The 14635-nt window shown below is 54.9% G+C and overlaps 2 protein-coding genes across 3 annotated transcripts in view; one reads left to right on the top strand and one right to left on the bottom strand.

Annotated features, from left to right (window-relative positions):
• The window catches only part of FANCI (FA complementation group I), a 24270-nt gene extending 19587 nt beyond the window's left edge, over positions 1-4683 (top strand). For both annotated transcript variants that reach the window (XM_053988269.1, XM_053988268.1), the window contains exons 32-37: positions 242-298; positions 378-437; positions 1170-1256; positions 2271-2366; positions 2903-3028; positions 3780-4683. In XM_053988269.1, coding sequence (XP_053844244.1) covers positions 242-298; positions 378-437; positions 1170-1256; positions 2271-2366; positions 2903-3028; positions 3780-3845 — 492 coding nt within the window. In that variant the 3' untranslated portion in view covers positions 3846-4683. The remainder of the gene's footprint in view (positions 1-241; positions 299-377; positions 438-1169; positions 1257-2270; positions 2367-2902; positions 3029-3779) is intronic.
• On the bottom strand, positions 3462-14635 carry POLG (DNA polymerase gamma, catalytic subunit). Its single transcript, XM_053988270.1, has 23 exons — positions 14575-14635; positions 13409-14033; positions 12924-13119; positions 12363-12530; positions 11966-12112; positions 11673-11752; positions 11080-11262; positions 10807-10964; positions 10472-10595; positions 10168-10392; positions 9900-10020; positions 9645-9716; positions 9413-9532; positions 9073-9233; positions 8909-8962; positions 8702-8819; positions 8124-8259; positions 7771-8017; positions 7575-7697; positions 7103-7274; positions 6628-6836; positions 5379-5536; positions 3462-4261 (listed from the first exon to the last, which is right to left on the bottom strand). Exons 2-23 carry the CDS (start codon positions 13987-13989, stop codon positions 4200-4202), a joined length of 3615 nt encoding a protein of 1204 aa, XP_053844245.1. The 5' UTR covers positions 13990-14033; positions 14575-14635; the 3' UTR covers positions 3462-4199.

Genomic DNA, 14635 nt, shown 5'->3' with positions numbered 1-14635 from the left:
AACTGGACGATGAAACTCCACAGGCCTGTGGAGCTCCTGAGATGAGGTGGTGACTGCCCCAGAGCTCTCCTCTCATAGCTCTGGAATGCAGACATGGCATTTGGGATGGAACAAGCCACTGGGGAGGGTATCTGTGCAAATCCTGCCCTCCCCACTGTGCCATTGTATGAGCTGCTTTGAGCTCTGCGTGGATACAGGATGGGAACAGCACACCTAGAAGAAACTCCTTTTTTCCTTGCAGTATATCCAGGCTTGCCGCAGCAGCTCAACTACCATCCCAGGAAGACTGGAAAAGCTGGTGAGTGTGAGCAAATTCCTGAGGAAATGGCTCATTGCCTTGAGTTAGGAGTAACACCAGCCTCTCTGCTCCTTTACAGGTGAAGCTCTCAGGTTCCCATCTGACCCCACAGTGTTACTCATTCATTACTTACGTACAGGTAAGGCCTAAATTAACTGGTACAATCACAGCCAGTCCATCTGATGCTGAGTGGTGTATCAGCTTCAGTACACAGGCACCCTTGGGGATTATTAATCTTCTTGACATGACCTGAGTTTCATGGAGTTCAAGCTTTACTTTGTCAAATATAGCATAAGACATTTCAGCACCATTGGGACTGAGCATGCTGATTTCTGCTTGAGCAGGGAAGGAGCTGGGCTTTAGCTGGGTTTTTTTCCCCTCTGTTCATGTGGGGGTTTTTGGATGAGATTAATACTGCTGTTAACCACAATGGCAAATAAAGGTCAACAACACTGCAGTCATCACAGTGTGAAGTAATGTGGGTGCCAAAGACTGCAGTGCTGGAGCTGGGATTTATTTGCCTGGAGAGGAACTGGGTACTTGTGTGAGCACCACAGGAATTTTACAACATATTGGGGCAGGTCTCGTGGTGTGCAGAGCTATCACTGCTGGGGACTTCTCATACATGCACATTTCTGAATGTATAAATTAAGAAATTAGTTTCTTTCTTGGGTTTGGGTTTGTGGTTTTTTTGTTTTTGTTTTTTTTTTTTTTTTTTGAGATCACACCTAATTCCACCTTTATATCGCTAGCTTTCTGTTATCTAGCTGGTAATGCTGTTATCTGGAACAAGGACTTCTCTGGCCTTTCTTGGCTGGCCTTTCTTCCCTGCTTACCCTCTAATGACACATCTTTTGGCATTCTCCTTCAGAACATCCACAGTGAGAGCTTAAGCTTTGTAGAAGAGAAGAAAAAGAAGAAGAAAGAGGATGAAGCTGCTGCAGTCTCCACAGTAATGGTAAGACTGACTCACTCCATGAGAACATGGGCTGTAGTTGCAGGATTGAGGCTTGTGGTACCTGGTGGCTTCTTACAGATCACCAGACAATTTGTCATATGGGCCTTTTAAGTAAAAATTAAATTTAATATACTGTAATTTCAGAAAAAAAAATCTAAAAGAGCACAACAAAACAAAATACAACCAAAAAAAAAACCCACAACAAAAAAGCCATCTTCACTAAATGCAGCTTAAAATCTCATGGACATGAAACAAAGGTCAATCTGGATAGTCTGCCTTGTCTGGTATTTTTACCATTTGGGGTAAGCTATGAAATTAGAGATATGGGCTAATTTATTGGAACCGATATTGCATCCTCTTTAAGTGTTTCTTAATTTTATCAGTACATTTAAAGATGAAGGAAGGAATGGATTCCACTAAAGTAAAGCAGTTGAAAATGACTGGATTATTTGATTGGGAGCAAGTGAACAGGCTGGCAGGTTCCTGGTCCTTGATGTCCTTCGTCTCATCAGCCGTCCCAGACATTCCTGTGATGTTAAGGGTTTAAAAAAGCCACAAATAAGATCTTCCTAGCTTTTCACTGAGTGTATGGAAATGGGCTGAAATGCTGCATGTCCTTCACCACTCTGTCACCATGGGGAATGAACACCAATGGTGGTGCATAAGCAGGACAACAATGTAGTGAAACGTCAGGGTGCTCCTTGCTTGGATGGCTTGTGCTTGTGATGCCTTGGGAGAGCTGGAGCAGAGGAGCTGCTGACAGGGATGTCAGGGTTGTGGACTGTAGGCAGAGCACAAAACAATGCACGGGAGAGCCTCACTGCAGAACCATCTGGGGAGCCAGTTTAAAGCTAGTGACAAAGCTGACAAGGCTTGCTGGGTGGGGCAGGACTGGTACAGAGCAAGGCTACCAAAGACTCTTTTCTAAACTGGGAATGTTGTGGTCTTCATGTCATGCTACAGTGCCATTGTGCCTTTCCAAATCTGACCCATCTCACTCCTCTCACATTTCAGGCCAAGGTGCTTCGGGAGACCAAGCCAATCCCAAACCTGATTTTTGCAATTGAGCAATATGAGAAGTTCCTTATCCATCTCTCCAAGAAGTCAAAGGTAATGTAAAGCAGAGAGATCTTCTGTGACCTGAACCTGGTGCAACAGTGGGATCAATGGCATGGTGGAGGGCTGTTAAAGTCTCTTTTAATGCTCAGATTAGGAAGGTGTAGGGACCTTTCACCCCTTACCCATGCTCGTGGCCCAACACTGCTGAATTGTTGCCACACTGATACCAGCCCGTGCCAACATCAGTCCTGCCTGTGACCTGTGGTTCCTGGTGGAGCAGGAACATGCACACTTCATGCCACCTTCCCTCACTCTCCCCCACTCTGTGTCATGAAATGTACCACAACGAGATCCTACATGAGAGTGACAGTAGCTGGCAATCACTTGGCTTTTAGGAGAAAGTAAATGGGCCCCTGCACTGCACGGGGGCAGGTGCTTTTGCACCCACTTTGTGCTTCAGTCCTGCATTATTACTGTGATGGACTCTGTCCCAGTGCTGTGCAAAGGACTAGGCAGGGTAGAAAACTAAACTTAAGATGCTCATGGCTGAATGTTTTCCCTGCCTGGTTTCCCCTTGGTTGCTGCAGGTGAACCTGATGCAGTACATGAAGTTAAGCACCTCCCGGGATTTCCGCATCAACGCCTCCGTGCTGGACAGCGCCCTGCAGGAGCAGAATTCAGAGGATGCTGAGAACGAGCCACACAATGACCAGGTCAGGACTCATTTAGCTGCTTTTACTGATAGGCTTCCTCCTCTTTAGAAGCCAGCTGTATTTGTGAGTTGTGCAGGAATGTGTGAGGTTAGAACAGCTTGTCTTTCCTGAGTTAGCTCTCACTAAGCTGATAGGAAGGAGTGAACAGCTTCTCTCAGAACACCCCCTATACCCCAAGCCCTCTGCCTCAAGCAGCCTTTATTTTCATGCACCAGCTCTGTGTCCCTGGTCCTGGGGAAGTGAAACTGTTGGCCAGGATCAGACCTTTGCAGCACAATGCAAAGTGGTTTTGTATGCAAGTTTTTGTAGATAAAGACCTGGCAGGGTAAATTCTGCAAGGCATCATTCTCCTCAGACCCATTTCTACTACATAATTCTGGTGAAGGCAGTGAGTGCAACATGCTGGCTAAGAAAAATAAAGAGTTTACTCTGCTGATTGTCCAGGTTTTTATTGATGCTTCTGTCCATATTTTCCTGAGTATTTCAACAAGCCAAAATCCAGGACAGAGTCCCTGTCCTGTGCCACTGGTAGCCTGTGGTCTAAGTTCCAGCATGAACTGGGGAGGGGGTGGCCCATGGGGAAAGTCTCAGTGGCTGACAGGAATCCCATATTCAGGTCATTTTGTTAATGAGAAAAAAAGAGCTAAATCCCGTTCTGCACAGCTGGCTTCTTGCTCTAGGTAAACATTCCTTGGACTACTCACACAAAAACAATCACACTCTACTGCTGCTCTCTCCCTCCCCTCTCCAGAGCAGCACAGTGGAGCAGACAGATGAGAACCAGGAACCCAAAAAGAAGAGACAGAGAAAAAAATAAACTGGGGTTGCTGCCACTGCCTCCTCTCACAGTGCCTGTTCCATGGTGGACTCGCCTTGGTCTCGGAGGCTGCAGATATGGAGATGATGGTTTATTGCTTCTCTTGCCAAATACTTCTGCCTTCTTCCTTTGTGTTCATGGGAGTGACTCTGGCCTCTGTCTCAGGTTTCACAGCTGGCTGCTGCCATCAGAAGTGCCTCTGCTATTTGAATCTTCCCCAGAAATATCCCTTCTTACAGCAAAATGGAAAGGAAGCAGCTGGGATCAGTCAGTCCCTGCCAAAGGATCTGCTTCTGAAAGGACAGGGAGGCTTTGGCACGCGGTCTGGACAACTGTCCTGGCACTCTGGTGTCATCATTGCTTCTCCAGCGAACCTTTGGTTATTTCAATTATCTGATAAATATCCAGTGCTTCCCCTGGAAGACAAGGGGACAGTCAGTTCCCTGCAGTACGCTCAGACTGCAATGCAAGAGAGCGATGGTTGGGATTCACTTTAGTTCAGAGCATCTAGCACAGAACACCCTATATTTATTCAAACTTCTGTTTTGGGTGGTGGTGAGAATGCAGAAACCAGCACCAGTAGGGAGCTGGGAACATGAGCTGGTCTGCCTTGGAGTTGAAGCTGCTGTGTGCTCTCCTGAGCAGTGAGAGGCCACAGCTTCCTCTGCCCAGGCTGGTTTTGTTGTTACATTTTTGCTGACCCCGATTGTGATGCACTTGCTTCATTTGCCTTGTTCTTGGTGAAAAGTGCCCTTTTTGCCTACAGAGCACAAATCCTGTTTCTGAAAGCACCCTTTGCCTGTAAGAGTCCTAATAAAGGTTACTTAAGGGCAGAGTATCTGATGTGTGCAGTGACTGAGAGAACAAATCTGAGGGCAGGTTCTTCCCTTATCTGGGAATGAGCTGCTGCACAGTGAGGAGGAGCTGCTTTCCTGCCACGAGTTAAATGTTTGCTTGCAGCAATTGGAGGGTCACACTGAGTGCAGATAGGGATGACCTGAGGCCTCGGGACTGCTGAGGAAGCACCCAGCAACGCCAGAGCAGTTCTCTGAACAGAGCTGTGCTTGGCTAAGGAAGAGCAGGGAAGGAGGGAAAGAAACAAAAGATGGCAAAGTTTCGGTCTGCAGGGCAAAATAGACAAAGCAAGGTTGCTGAGGTGCTTCCTTTCAGAGAAGAAATTAAATTTGGTTAGTGTTAAAAGTGCACAGGAGGGCTCCTCCAAGGGGCACAAAGCAAACAAAGTGTGGGCGAACAGGGCCAGGCCTGGCTCATCACTGTCACAAATATTTGGAAAGCAGCAGCATGAACGCTCGAGGACGGAGGAAAGAGGGGCAGGCTCCAGCACGGTGGCTGCCCTGTAGGTCAGATGACGTGTCAGGAGCCAAGGGGCTCATGAGGTGCCTCAGCTGAACAGAACCCTCAGGGAATGACTACTCAGGCCAAGTGCTCTGCTTAAGCTGGGAAGGCTCGTGCAGAAGAGATTACAGGGGGCAGCTTGCAGGTGGAGAGGAGATTACAGGGAACACTGCTCACCTTGAGGGATGCCGTACTTCTCCATCCCCATGGGATTTGATGGTGTCACACAGTTCATGGTCACCTCTTTCCTTAAGCACTGGTCAATATCCACTGCACTGAAGAAAGCCACTGACTGTGGCAGATCCTGGAGGCCCAGTTTGTAGGCAAACATGCACCTGGAGAGCAAGAAAGCAGGTGGGACAGTGCTGGACATGACCCGTGACCTTGTCACACCCCATTCCAATCAGCCACATTTACCAAACACTGGCCAGCCACCCCTCACAGGGTATTATGCACCCACATCAGTCAGCAGGTGGGGGCCAAGGTGTTTTGAGTCCTAGATAGCAGGAGGGTCAAGTATTGCTAAAATGGGCATGGGAGGAACAGTAATGGTGCCTCCTTGGAAGTAATGGAGCCTCCTTGAGAAAAGGGAAGAATCTAGCTCCTCGCTGCTGGCTAATGCTCCCTGGCAGGCAGAGCAGATGCAGGATTTTCCCAGCAGGAAGCCCTGTGCTCACAGGAGCCAGCACAAAGGCAGGAACGTAAGGGTGCCTGCCCCACTGTGGCTGCAGAAAGGCTGTTTGTGTCATTCCTGCCTCCACACAGGAGAAAGCCAGCTCACCTTGGCTAGCTCCTGTGTAACCAAATACCCCACCGTGCTGGGAAGGGGATTTGGCAAAGCTGGCTGTGCCACGGCTGGATCAACAGGAGCCCTTGGAGGTCAGCAGCTTTCTAGGCTGAGCTTAGTTCTGCATGGAGCAGGGAAGCAGCAGGAACACCCCAGGCTGTGGGAGGGGTGACAGCGCTGGTGCTCACAGCAGAGATGAGCCATGCCCCCTGCTGTCCCCTGAAGGCAGCAGGGGATGAGGGATGGGACAGTTTCAGGCTCCCAGCTCCTCAACCAAGCCCAAAGGCTGCTGCCATGTGACAGCTGCAGACCTGAAGGGAGCAGGAAGAAATGCACTTGAATCCCAGCAGAGCCAGTTACTGGCTCCATCCCCACAGGGCCAAAAGCTGATGATTAAAAAAAAAAAAGCTTTTGCCAGCACATTATCCCTGGAAATCAAAGCTGAGGTCCATTTATAGCCACCTGAGTCACACATGAAGGAACTGCAGCTCCCAATGCTGCTAACTTGCCGTGAGCAGAAGAAAACTGCTCTGCACCAGCTTGCTGTAGGCAAAGCCAACCCCAGCCCCTGGGGCTTGTCTGTCCCACTCCAGTCACTGCTGCTCCTCCCCAGGAGACACCAGAGCCATCACGTCTCACCTTGTGAGGAGGTTGGTGATCTGCAGGGCCAGGGCTGCCCGGTAGCGATCCTGGTGCTGGACCAGGTACCGCACCTCGTCGTGGATGCTGATGCAGAAGCGCCCGTTGATGTCAAACTCCTCAAACAGCCACTTCATGGCAACCAACATGAGGTGCAGGTAGTCAACAGCCGAGCTCTGCACCACCCAGTTCACTCTGCTGGTCACAAACTGGTGAAAGGAAAGAGATGGACAGTAAGAGAGCACTGCAGTCAAGGGCACAGTACCTGTACAGGACAGCTCCTGGGAGAAATCTGCTAAACTCAGGGTGGTTGGCTTTTCTTGGTGGCATGGAGATAAAGGCACAATGGGTTTTCTGAATGGCTACAAGAGCCTAGTGGGCCTCCAGCAATCTTAAGAGGGGCTGAACATCAGGAAACCACTTCAGAATAGATAAGCAAAGCCAAAATCTCAGCATCTCAGAGCTGCATCCTTACCTCCCCCTTGACCATGGCAGGCTCCAGGGCCCTGCTGATGTGACAGCCCAGCACTGGGGTCTGTGGGGAGGGGGATAAGGCAATGCTTTCCAGCTTGTTGAACATCTCAGACTCAGTGCCTCCAGCCCACACTCTTTGCTCCACCACGTTCCACTTCTTCTCCCTCCTGGACCTGTGGGGCAGAGGGGAGGTTTGCTGAAAAAGTGGGAGGGGGTTGCAGGTCCCCATTTGAGACCCTCAGACACTCCCTCCTGGTTTGCGGCCGCAGGACGAGACCCTGCTAACTGTTCACTGGGAAAGTGGGTGAGGCTGACAGCCCCCAAATCAAACCTCCTTGGCCCTGGAGGAGCAGGAAGGGCAGACCAGGATTATCCAGCCCCATCTCTCTTCTCTGCCTACTGCCCATCAGGCTGCAGCACTCTCCCCCTCACATCCTGATGCCACAGAGCCATGCAGGGTCAGACCATCTCACCCTTTCATGGCTTCTCTCTGGAGCCGCTGGACATCCTGGGCCGACACCGATCCATCCTCCGCCCTGTCCACAGCCAGGTCCAGCTTCGTCACCAGCCACTCCCCCTCCTCAGAGAGATGAAACCTGGAAGGGAGAGCGAGTAACCCAGCTCCTCTGGGTGGAACAGCGCCACCAGCCCTGCCCGCGCAGCACCCACCTGCGGATGCCCTTGGTGACGGCGTACATCTGCTGGGCCTTCTCCCGCGCCTGCTGCTGCGTGAGCCGGTGGTTGAACTGCATCAGCAGCCGCTCGGCGAAGGGCTGCCCCGCCCCGTAGATGCGCCCGTAGTTGAAGACCTTGGCGTGCTCCCGGCTGATGCCCACGGTGGCGGCCGTCTTGCTGTGCAGGTCCGTGGCGTTGCTCTTCTTGCCCTGCAGAGTCATCCAGCCGAAAGCCGTGCAGCCTGCGGGAGGGGAGCAGAGGTTGGACACCCAACGGGATCGGGATGAGGATCGGGGGATCACCCCCCTGCCCAGCAGCCGCTCCCCCGCGGCGCAGCCCCGGCTCACCGTGCATGCCAGCGAACTGCGCCTCGCCGAGCACTGCGGCGATCCACAGCTCCTGGGAATCCACGTCTGCGCCCACCAGGGAGTAGCCAGGTGGCACCTGGACCATGGCTTTCAGCTCACTGCCCACCCGGTCAGCCTGCAGGACACGATGCCCAGGTGAACACATCCCTCTCCTCCTCCATGGCACATGAGCAGCCTTCCTCCCACAGCCACAGAGTGCTGGCACAGCACTCCCTGTGCCCCTAAGTTTTGCTCTCAATGTCAAAACCGGGTTTAAGTCATATGGACCATCACCCACTTGGTTACTCCAGCAAAGAAGGGGAGCTTGAGAGAAGACAGAAACTGGTATGTTGCTGTTTTCTTCCCCTTTGACCACATCCTGAAGCTCCAGAGCCTCTGCCAACTCCTTCCTTTCTCCCACATGAAAGCACATCAGCAAGAGGACCCCAGCTCTGGCCCTGCCACCCCAAATCCCAGCATCCGTATCCAACGCCTATTCCAACCCAAGTACCTCCCATCAGTCCAAAACACAGAGGGAGCCCCAAAACACTCCCACAGGGATCCAAGCATGGCCATACCCGGGCGTTGCTGGCTGTCAGCCAGGTGGGCTCCACCGCCCGGCGGGTGACAGTGCCTGCGGTCACCACCTGCGGCAGGATGGCCCCGTAATTGTCCTCCTCGTTATAGTCAGGATGCCTGGGGCAGAGGCAAGGATGAGCATCACCCTGCAAGAGCCCTCCTGGCGCAGGGTAAAGGGAACAACAGTCCAGATTTGGGTACTGTACCTGGTCACCACACGAGGCAGCTCCCCTTTCTTCAGCCACACCACCATCTGGGAACTGAGGGGACACATGGCAGGTGAGATGCTGAGCCCCTGTGCATCCACACAAACTCCCCTGTCTCAACAGCCTCCACCCACAGAGGTGTCACCATGAAAGCAGCTGCTCACCTGATCCGCTTGTGAGCATTCCTCCAAAATGAGATCATTTTGTTAATCTCAAGGGCTCTTGTCCCGTGTGTGCGGCCCACAGCAGCCCGCAGGGTGCCGTCCTCCATCTGGGGCAGGAAATCCTTGGCAAAAGGGCTTCCCACGTTGTTATCGTTCCCATCCTTTAGCAGCAAAAGAGGTGTCAGGGCGCAGCAAGCCACCACTCCACATCAGCAAAGCTCTGTGCATCCTCCTGTCCCAGCTACAGAGATGGATTTCCCCCACCCAATGGCACGGGATGCGATCACGTGGGTCCCAGCAGCACTGTGGGGACAGAAGAGCCTCAGGAGCCCCAGCTTGCCTTGTGAGGCAGCTTGAAGAACCAGCACCCAGGGATGTTGACGTCGTTGTAGGGACCATTGCCATGGTGGAATGAGGGCTTGCTCTTCCTCTCTGCCCACCTCAGCTCTTCCATCTCCTCCTGTGACCAGCAAAGTAAGGCAATGCCAGGAACATTTTCAAGCATGGCAGGAGGGGGAATCAAGGAAAGAGAGATCAATCCACCACCGCATTCCACAGGAAACCCCCCTTACCAGCACCAGGCTCTGGTCTGCTTTGCTCATTTTCTCCTCTGGATCCATCTCAGTCCGGCTCAGCTCCTCCATCTGCAGCAGAGAGGGACCGTGGGGGAGCCAGATCAAACACCAATCCTCCAGTAACCCTTATTAAAGGGAATTTCTTACTTGCAGCCCTGGAGCTGCACACAGCGCTGGTTACTGCATGCACACAGGAGAGAGCACAGCCCCACACCTCCCTCCCACCAGGGAACCCTCCATGCCCTCCTTCACCTTCTGCCATATCGTGCTGCTGTCCATCATCAGCAGCTCATCCTCTACAGCTGCCTCCAGCCCCGGGGGCTGCTCCTTGCCCTTCTCCAGGCAGTGCTGCCTGTACAGGTCCTCAATCACCCTGGCAGAGGAGAGGGCAGGGCTGACACACCCACAACGGGCCCAAGGCTCTGGGGCAGCACCTGGGCAGAGTGCCAGGGTGCCAGGGAGCTCCCAGATACCCCCGTGGGGCAGCTCCCAGCCCAGCACCCCATTACATCCTTCTCACCTGTGTGGGCAGGAGGGGCCGTCAGTCTCTACAGGGGGTGCTGGCAAATTGTCCTGCCGCCCTGGCACCAGGTATCCCCAGCCATGTTTTTCTGAGTAATGGAGGGGGAAGCCATCCCAGGCCAGGCGCATCAGCTTCGGGGTCACCCTCATCTGCAGGCTGATGAGGCTGGGGCCAGGCACCCAGCCCTCCTCCTCCAGCCGTGGGCACAGCTTGCGGTACCAGCTGGGGAGCAGCAGGGATGGGTCAGAAAGGGCAGGGCAAGCCCCAGCTCAGGGGTCCCAGCACAGGGTCCCCAACTCACCCCGGGTGGCCCGGCAGGTGCTGGAGTCTCTTGGGCTGCAGCGCAACCGTCTCCTTCAGGCGCTCCAGACAGAGCTGGCTCGCAGAGACTTTCAGCTCCTCTTCCTCACTGGGGGGACCAGGGTCTGGTGGGGCAAGGAGAAGTGGCTTGCAAAGGGCCTCTGTGCCACCCTTCTGGGGACAGGGACATCAAACCAGTCCCCCACCACATGAAGCAGCATGGTACATAGGCCAGCAATGATTCACCCTCCAGCACCAACAACCCTTGTCCCTTTGGGCAACCCTGGGAAAGCAGCACTGGAGCATCCCTCATCCCCAGGGATCACCTGTGCTCACCCTCCTGCCATTCCTGTGCTGACTCTTCTGCATCCATTGCTGCTGGGGAGACTCGGCTGTTCCCATCCTGACCTTTCTTCTTCTTCCCTGGATTCTTCTTTTGCTTAAACTCCTGTGTGTCCCATTCGAGATCCCAGAGCCAAGGGTCATCCTTGTAGCTGATGACACACCGTTGTCACACCACAGCTTTGCTCCTGTCCCTCACACCCACCCACAGCCCCCCATGGACCACCTGGTGCCTGAGCTCCTTCCTGCAGCCCCAGCCCGTGGTACCTGTGGTCGTGCAGCAGCTGGCAGGCATCATTGGCCAAGTTCATCAAGGACTTCTTCATCTCCTTCTGCAGCTCCTCGTAAATACCCTGAGCATCATTCAGGTACCTGTTCCAATTCCCATTGACTGGCAGGTAGGACACTCCCATCTCCAGCATCCCTGCAAACGTGACAGGGTGGGGGCACCTGGACCCCACAGCAGCAAGGAATTAGATATCTGGCAGAGAGAACACCAGACTACAATAGACATGAATGTGTCTTCATCTAGAACTTCCCAGCCTCACACAACCCTCAGTGCTCTTCCCATAAACCCTGTAAGGATCCCTGTATCTTCTGCCTGCCCTGTGCAACATCCCCAGAACTGTATGGCTCCAGACTGCCTCAGGAAGCCTGCTCACATCCCTCAGCCACTGTGCTGCTGTTTATTCCTGGTCACCTACATGGGAGGAGTCTGAAGTCCCTCCTGAAAAGAGGTTCAGGACACCCTAAGGACAAGAGGAACTACATCTCATGCCCAGAGGCACCATGACCCTCCCCACTGCCCACCAAGCCCACAGCCCCTTGGCCAGCACCAGCCAGAACCCGGTGGCTCTCACCTCTCCATAAACAGTGGCAGCTGCTCTTGAAACACCTCATGGGTGGCCTGGACATCACGGGCACAGTATGACACCAGGTCCTGGGGACAGCAGCAGGTGAGAGCAGGCAAAGCAGCCACCCCTCTGCCAGCACAGGGCAAGGCATCAGGGCTGCAGGAGCACAGAGCAGGTCACAGCCCCACGCACACCCCATGCTGCAAGAAAGGGCAGCAAAATGGAAACTACCCCAGCAGCTACTACCACCCTGCTCCCCTCTCCAGCTCCTGCTGCCTGTCAGGGATGGTCTCCTGCACCTGGAAGTTACTCCTGATGTCAGCCATGGTGCCCTTGACAAAGATCTCCCGTGCCTCCTTCTCCAGCGGCTTCCCCCCGACGTAGAGCGCGTGCACATCCGCCAGGTTGTTGATGCTGCCGACGTGCACCCAGTCCCACGAGGTGATCTGTGACAACGGGGGGGTCAGACAGTGTGGGAGGACAACCAGCTGCAGCCAAGATCAGGAGGAGTAAAAGATGCTGCTGCTCCAGCTTAAACCAAGGCCACCTTATCTGAAACGCGCTGGGAGAGCTTCACTCAGTGGAGCTGCTCCAACAGCTCCCACTCTGCCAGCGCAGGAGCAATCGGCCCCGTCACAGGAGCACGCGGCCCCCTGCCACCCACAGCACTGCCAGCAGCTCAGCTCCCTCACTCACCGCCGGCCCCTCCGCCTTGCCGCGTGTTTTCCTCATGTGCTCCTTGACCTGCTGCAGCCCCTTCCTCTTGCCGTGCTTGGCAGCCATCCAGAGGCTGCGCTGGAAGCCCGTCAGCCCCGAGATGGCCATGTGCATGCTCATGGTGTCCAGGAAACGCATCTTGGAGCCCTGGGACACAACACAGCGGAAGAAAAGAGGGTTTGGGATATGCTGGAGGAGCTGCAAGTCCTCTGCTTAAGCTGCTTTTGCTAAGGGAAACTTTGCCTCCCACACTCCCCTTTTGAGAGCCAAAAGCATCCCCAGTGCAGGCTGTCAGTTGCTCAAAGGTTCTTGCCACATCCCTAACTGCCACCCCGCAGCCTCCAGCAGCCCTATAGGGTGCAAGAATATCTTCCTCTAAAGGGATCCAGCCTCAACCTGTTCTGCAGGACAAAGTGAGCACAAACCTGGGGTACCTGTGCAGAACAGCATCTCTCAAAATAACCCTCAAGAGCCAGTGCAAATGATTATCTGGGTAAGAAACTGCAGCTGCCAGAACAAAGCAAAGGCTCAGTGGATCACCTGGATAAGATACTGCTCCTTGATGAATGCCCGGTCAAAGGCCACGTTGTGTCCCACCACCACTCTCTCCGTCCAGTCCTGTTTGCTGGCACAGCTGGCGCCTGCTGGGCTCTCCATGGGAATGAGGTCGGCCAGGGTGAGGTGGCTGGACCAGGAGTAACGCTGCTCCAGCAGCCGCCTGCTGCACCACGAGTACCTGCGGGGGACACGCGGCACCTGCGGCTGTCACAAAGCAGCCACAGTGCCACGGGGTGCTGAGCAGGACCCCAGCTGTGCGAGGGAGGTGACCAACCCCGGGAGTGCTGTTCTTGATAAGCAGGACACACACCCCACATCCCAGACGCTCTGGGGCTTCGTTGTGTCTTCCCTGCAAGCCAGCAGTGGATTGCAGGAAGAGGCTGCACTCAGGACCATCCCCATCCTCTCAAAACTGTCCCCCCCAGTGCTGCTGTGACCCCAGCGTCGCTGCTGGCACCGCGTCTCACCAGGCGTGCGGGGAGACCGCCACGGCCAGCGTCGGGCAGTGGCCATCGGCCACGCACACCTCCACATCCAACACCAGCGCCCGCTCCTCGGGGAAGTCGACAGGCTCCGCTTGCCCGTCGGGGCCGTAGCGGGTCCAGCCCAGCTGCCAGGCCCAGCGCTCGGGCAGCGGGGGCAGCCGGCAGCGCAGCAGCTCGTCGGCCGCCTCCAGGTAGGGCAAGCTCTGCTTCTGCGCCAACAGGCGAAAGTGCTCGTCGATGTTGTCGCCGTACATGCGGGGCAGCTGCAGGTCCACGTCGGGCAGCGTGGAGGTCTCCTTGCCCCACAGGTCGTGGCGCTGCAGGTGCTGCACGCTCCGCTGGACCTCCTCCGCCGAGTAGCGCACCTGGGCCCCCCGGAAGATCTGCTCGTGGAGGCTCCTGGAGAGCATCTGGATGTTGAGGGGGTTCATGCGCCGCTGGCCCGCGGCCGCCTCCTGGCTCGGCTCTTCCGGCAGCGGGCGGCTGGCCGAGGAGCTGGACGGGCGTCGCCGGGGCTGGGGGCTGCAGCCCCGCACCGAGCGCATCCAGGACACGCGTCTCATCGTCCCCCCTGCTCCGGGACGTGCCCCGGCACGGGCGGCTGGAGCTGCGAGGGGAGAAAGGGCGAGGGGTGAGCTCAGCACTGACCCCCGCCATGCGCGCACTGTCCTGTGCAGTCACACACTCCTCTGTACAGCTGTGCCCCATACAGCCGTGTCCCCCATACAGCTGTGTCCCCCCGCACACGTTTTCTCTCATTTAGCTGTGTCCCCATACAGATGGTTTCCTTCATATAACTGTCTCCATACAGCCGTGCACCATACAGATGTTTCCCCATACAGATGTTTCCCCACACAGATGTTTTCTCCCATACAGCCGTGCCCCCATACAGATGTTTCCCCATACAGATGTTTCCCCACACAGATGTTTTCGCCCATACAGCCGTGCCCCCATACAGATGTTTCCCCATACAGATGTGTTCCCCCATACAACCATGCTCCCCATGCAGCCGTGCTCGCCATACAAATGTTCGCTCATACAGATATTTTCCCCCATACAGATGTTTTCCCCCGTATAGCCCTGCCCCCATACAGCTGTTTTCCCCCCATACAGATGTTCCCCCCCCCCAAATTCCCCCCGGTTCCCACCTGGTTCCCGCAAGCGCCACCGGGGCCTGCACGGGCGGGCAGATCCAAACCGAGGCGCCCG

The sequence above is a fragment of the Vidua macroura genome, chromosome 12 (assembly GCF_024509145.1).
Source record: "Vidua macroura isolate BioBank_ID:100142 chromosome 12, ASM2450914v1, whole genome shotgun sequence".
NCBI lineage: Eukaryota > Metazoa > Chordata > Aves > Passeriformes > Viduidae > Vidua > Vidua macroura.
This window is presented reverse-complemented; position numbering and strand designations above follow the sequence as displayed.